Source organism: Xenopus laevis, chromosome 2S (assembly GCF_017654675.1).
Source record: "Xenopus laevis strain J_2021 chromosome 2S, Xenopus_laevis_v10.1, whole genome shotgun sequence".
Classification (NCBI taxonomy): domain Eukaryota; kingdom Metazoa; phylum Chordata; class Amphibia; order Anura; family Pipidae; genus Xenopus; species Xenopus laevis.
This window is the reverse complement of record NC_054374.1, coordinates 129,980,688-129,986,687: the sequence shown is the minus strand read 5'-3', so window position 1 is coordinate 129,986,687 and position 6,000 is coordinate 129,980,688. Positions and strand designations below refer to the sequence as shown.

General features: G+C 39.3%; 1 protein-coding gene across 3 annotated transcripts in view; it reads right to left on the bottom strand.

Annotated features, from left to right (window-relative positions):
• Positions 1-459: 459 nt before the first annotated feature.
• tmem198.S (transmembrane protein 198 S homeolog) overlaps positions 460-6,000 on the bottom strand; it is a 29,378-nt gene continuing 23,837 nt past the window's right edge. For 2 of the 3 annotated variants that reach the window (XM_018248364.2, XM_041583190.1), the window contains 2 exons: positions 3,522-3,670; positions 461-1,082 (listed from right to left, as the gene is read on the bottom strand). In XM_018248364.2, the coding sequence (XP_018103853.1) occupies positions 933-1,082; positions 3,522-3,670 (299 nt within the window). In that variant the 3' untranslated portion in view covers positions 461-932. Of the gene's footprint in view, positions 1,083-3,521; positions 3,671-6,000 lie in introns of all 3 variants that reach the window. The other variant, NM_001094258.1, reaches the window with a different exon arrangement.

Genomic DNA, 6,000 nt, shown 5'->3' with positions numbered 1-6,000 from the left:
TATGGGTTTTGGGTGGTTACCACAGTAATTTTGTCCCACAGGTCACGTATTAAGCTGCTGCTGCTCGGCTTCTCACGAGCACCCCCCAATTCTCTGCAACTGTTTATTGAGGTGCAGAGAGTCTTCATCCTCACAACAAAAAAACTGTTTTAGGCTTAACCCCTTGTGCGCTGCTTTTTTTTTTTTTTAGTCTGGTCGTGAGTTGATTAACCTAAAACCTTAAGTGCCTGTGCCATAGATTTTCTTAAACTATGGCACACAAAGGGTTGAGAGAAGAATAGCCAATACAGAGAGAGAGAGAGACAGAGAGAGAGAGAGAGAGAGAGAGAGAGAGAGAGAGAGAGAGAGAGAGAGAGAGAGAGAGAGAGAGAGAGAGAGAGAGAGAGAGAGAGAGAGAGAGAGAGAGAGAGAGAGAGAGAGAGAGAGAGACATAGTGACATAGTTTCAGATGCCTGGGTGCAGTATCAACAATTTAATCAACTTGTGCATTATATATATCTATTTATAATGTTCCATGTACACTGCCTGTGTATAATATATGCTGTATATGTAATCACAGATGAACACACACTATCATTTTACATAATTATTGTTTCATTAAAGATGCAGAGAATTACAAAGATATGTACTATACTAAAGGTCATGTTGTCTTTCCAAAAAACTTCCATCTGGTTTAGCACCATGAAAGACACCACCTATGGCCTCCAGCTTACTTTTCTGAATACCCACTATATACAGTACATAAGTATCCAGACCAGGAAACAACACAATTTAGTCAGTTCCATGCTGTTGACCTTTGATTTTCCAGCAGTGTCAAATGTGGCACACAAAAATAAGTAGATTTTTTTAAGGCACAGAATAAACAGTGCAGTTTTGTAAAAAGTCACTGAAGTGGTTCCTGGTGGCAAAGGATCATGGGCAAAGGCTCCAGCTTAAACATGAATAACAGGAGTAGTGGCAGTGAGTGGCACAGTGGAGCCACACTCGTAGTCCATATCTACAATCGTCTGCATGTTGGTGCTCAGGCTGCTCATGGACGTGCCTGTGCCAGTCTGCCGCTCTCTCAGGCTCTGCAGGTAACTCTAAGAAAAGAAAAGAAGTATACTGAATTCTCATAATTGAAATCAACGGACATATACAGGACAGATTTGACAGGGTGTCCCAACATTACACAGTTACCAGATTATGAGTATATGTTGTGTACCCACTACCCATATTAAAGTCACTTGCAGTGAATCTGCTGGAGTTCTCTTCCTTATCTTTTGATATTTTTGTGATGCTGCTTATGATTCTGAATATCTGTGTTTCAGTTATACAACCTACCTACATACGTCGCTCACATTCTGATTGGACGTACTCAGCCCCCCACCCACCAGGCTTTGCTTTCTGCAATGAAGCCTGATAAACTGAAACCGTTAAACTAGTTTTTTCCAGTCACGGTTTAGTCCATTATATCCGAATTTCAGGAAGAAGCAGCTAGAACAGTGACTTGTAAGGAGGTCTCTCTTTAATTGGTTATGTATAGTTATGCAAGCAAGGGCTGGAAACAAAGACAGCACTATATTATACCACAAGACTGAATGTTGGTTATAAATAAACATTTTGCACCAGCAAACATTAATACTGTCTCCCTGTGGGAAGTTGGCTGCAATTTGGTGAAGCCCTTAAAATGTCTGTTCTGTTTAAAGGAAAACTATACCCACCAAACAATGTAGGTCTCTATAAAAAGATATTGCATAAAACAGCTCACATGTAAAACTCTGCTTCATGTAAATAAACTATTTTCATAATAATATACATTTCTAGTAGTATGTGCCATTGGGTAATCATAAATAGAAAATTGCCATTTAAAAAAATAAGGGCCACCCCCTGGGATTGTACGATTCACTGTGCACACAAACAAACTATACTTGTTAGGTCACATGAGCCAATTAACAGACAGAGTTCTGTCTTTTGCTTCAACACCTCTTCCTGTTACAGTTAGAGTTGTATTATTTATGGTCAGGTGATCTTTGAGACAGCACACAGACTATCACAATGGTAGTTCAAGGCAAGAGATGTAAAAGGGCAAGATTTACTTAAATATATATTCCAGTTTGGTAAGATTCTTTAATATTCCACTTAATATGATGTAAACTATCTGTTGCTTAAGTGTTCATTTTTGGGGGTATAGTTTTCCTTTAAGCAATGTGCATAATTGAGGGACTTGCCAATGCCCTTAAAGGGTCACTAAGTCAGATTTTGCATTTTGCGACAAAATCCGCTGCACCTGCCTGTACCCAGTGAGAGGAAAGGTTTCCATGAGCAGGCAAAGCAGCAGTCGAGGAGCAGAGGAGTGGAGTCTCCGCCTGTATTTCTACACAGGCCAAGATCCACTACATGTGGCACTAGCCTTAAAGGGGAACTAAAATCTAAAATAGAATAATGCCAGAAATGCTGTATTTTGTATACTAAATATAAAAATGAACTTACTGCACCATAAGCCTAATTAAACAAACGATTTATGCTTTCAAAGTTAACCGCAGTGGGTCATCATCTTGTCTTTTTGTTAAACATCTTTGCAAGACCAAGACTATGCACATGCTCAGTGTGGTCTGGGCTTTAGTTGGGAGGTTAAGCTTAGGGATCATCATAAATTGTCAAAACAGCACAGGTCAAATAATATCTGTCATAGAAGCCGATACAGCAAGACTGATTAATAATCAGAATATGCAGACTGCACTGGGCCGACTGCCACTCTACAGGGAAACAAACAAAGCTGCTTGAGTTCTGGGAAGTAAGGTGGGGGGCCTCCCTCCTGCTGTTTGAAAGTATGATCGTTTCCCTGCAGAGCAATTAGGGACCGTCTGAAGTTTCCTATCCTCAGCAGTCAAAGCAAGTAAAACAAAGGGGGAATTTCGCTGCATACAGTCAGGTTTATAAAAACTGTACACATTTTGTAATTAAGTATATTGGCGATAGATTTCTTTTTCATTAAAGAAAGTAAAAATGGGATTTCATTTTTTTGCCTTTACATCCCCTTTAAACAGTGACATGAACAGCATGACGTTGTCATTGCGCACACAGGATGGATTTCCATATGATAAAGTTTGTATTGAACGAGCCATATCCTGACGTGTGTGCAGTGACAGGCATACAGCCATTGTAGGCTCCGTATAGCATTGTTCTCATTCAGAATCAAAGCTTTATTTCAGAGACATTGCATTCTGATAAACTTCTGATATTTGTACTGAGAAATAGAGAGAGAACTTGACAATTTATGCTAAATTATCCACGCCTCAGTGCCCCCATGTTTGTGCCTATCCGTGCTCCTGTCAGCACTAACACAGGCACCAATCGCATTGACGATAGGCAGGAACATGGACATATTGTTGATCATCTTCATAAAATTCAGAATACTGTAGAGATAGATTTCATATATATGAATGTTACTAATGGATCTTGCTGCATAAATGTAGAGTATGAGAGTATGTATAGTGTGCCAACCCAATGCTAGATGCTAGCTTCCCATTTGTTCTTACCGGCGCAAGTATATCTCCAGTATATCTTTTCATAGGGTTCGCTTTTCGACGGTAAGTGCCTTCTTGAGAAGCAACACTTTGCTTTTTCTTGGCATCCTTCTGCCGAATTCGCAAGAGCTGGAGGCGTTTCTGACGTCTACTTATTATGACTGTCAAGATAAAAAGGAAATCAAGTAAGAGAAACTAGAGAGAGTAATAATTGAAGAGAGAGAGAGAGATCTTGTTTTAGCTGTGGCAAAGTGGGTTGCCTGCCAGCACAAAATGGTATTTGTCTCTTCTCTAAAGGGAACATTTCTTTAATCTTACATGTGGGTATTTAAGTCACCAGTTCAGCTATCCAAGGTATTTGTCTGCCTTTACCTGTCTGCCTTTACCTATCTATAAGCCAGTAAATTTCCCTAGTTAAAGTCTGATCTTTGCTCACTCTAAAGGCAGCCCGTCTTCTATAAGAACTGTTCCAGATACAGAATGTGTGAGGTCTTTAGCCCAAGGTAACCTTAGAGCAGGAAGCTGTCACATATTTTCGAGTCTCACATTAGCCTCTAACCCTGCTTAACCTCTGTGCAAACTGCTGGGCATCACATGGTTGGCAGAGCATTATAGAAAAATATTCCTCCTCTAACCACACTAGCTTTTCACCCCATAAACGCAAAGTGATACACACGATCAGTAACTGTGAATATACAGCAGCTTCACGCCCTATAAATGCAAAGACATCTATGTTAAGAGGAGCCAGTTGCATCTATAAAGTAACACACACAAGGGTAATCCAACCCTGACCTGAAACTACAGACTGAAGCAGAAAGGTGTTTGAAAAAAAGCCAGGCTGTCCTACTAGTTGATTTCAGCCAACCATTGCCACACAATTTCTGCTACAAAAGAAAGTGCACTTACACTTCCCCGCTGCTACAAAAGAAAGTGCACTTACACTTCCCCGCTTAAAATACCCAAAATTAAAACGCAATGTCTTATTAAAGTGGACCCATCACCGAAAAAAATTATTCAAAATCTTATTTTATCACATTAGTCAAGCAAAATTAACTTTAATTACACTATATAAATTATTTGAATCTTGTTTCCATCAGTCTGGGAAGTCATAATTATAACAAGCAGGCAGGAGCCATTTTGGGGACACTGTTATTAAGACAAGCCTTGCATCATGTCAGAATCTTGTTTGTGCACCAGAATGGGGGACCTGATGTCCATCCCCATGCACTGGCTACACAATTAAACGGTGAAGAGAACAGGGGAATGTGGAGAGAGCAGTGACATGTAGGAAATGCTGAATGGAAAGTGAAAGTAATTGTCTGCCCCGTCTCTATGCCTAGGCATAGAGGCGGGGCAGACAATATTTGATTGACAGCTGAGATTTTTAAATGAGTTTACAACAGCTATGAATGCTTTAATAAAAAATAGAAATTGGATTTCATGTTTAATTTGAAAAGGACTTTTATTATACAGATTTGTGTGTCTGGGTGACGGGTCCACTTTAACTTTTTTTTTTGCTTAGCGTTTCTACCTCGTTCTTCAGATATAATCCCCTATAATACACAAAAGCCATGAATATCTTGTAAATAATAATCTTAACAGTGACTAGTGATGTCATTTTTGTCACATGACTCTCTAAAACTTGTGTATTATAATAAATAAAGTACCCCCTATTGTAAAGTATAAATATATAAGAAGTAACCTCTGAGTTCCATGACCTTTATAAAAGCACTTGGCCTTATGCCTCGTGCCTTTATATGGTCATAGAACTCCTCGAAGTCTTATAATATCCTTATATTTTACAATAGGGGGTATTTTATTCACTATATAATACCTACAGTTAACAGGGCTGATCAATAATCATCTCTGATTCTCACATACCTCAGGCTACACTTGCACTTATGCACTATAAATCAGAACTAAATACTAATAAACTAACTTAGTTTGATAAGTGGTTTAACCCTTTGTGTGCCATACTGCCCTGATCTTTCCACACCCTTATAGAAAGAGCATAGATTTTATTGAGTCAATGCAGAATCGACAGAGCTGGTACTTGTGAGTTAATTGCAAAAATGGGACACTCCCTGGCAGGTCCTGACTGAGAATTAAAATAGGCCCTGGCATTTCAGGAACACAGAGGCCCAATCAGCCCACATAGAGGCCCAAACAGCCCCCACCAGCCCACTAAATACTGACTTTCTATGGCACCTTATAGCAGCCCTTCAGATTGCCAGTCCGGGCCTGCTCCCTGGCACATAAATGGTTAAAGAGACAATTTAATATACAGATTTATTAAGTTCCCCAGCACAATGACAAAATATGTTAATTTTTCTTTCTTACCAGAACAGTATACCAACTATTGCATTAAAAACAAAAAGGCTGACTTAATAATAATAGACTATTCCCAAAAAGATCCCAATATTCTACTTAACTATTCATTTGCACACTGGAAAGATTAATTCCAGTGAGGAAAATAATGGCCCAAACTCCT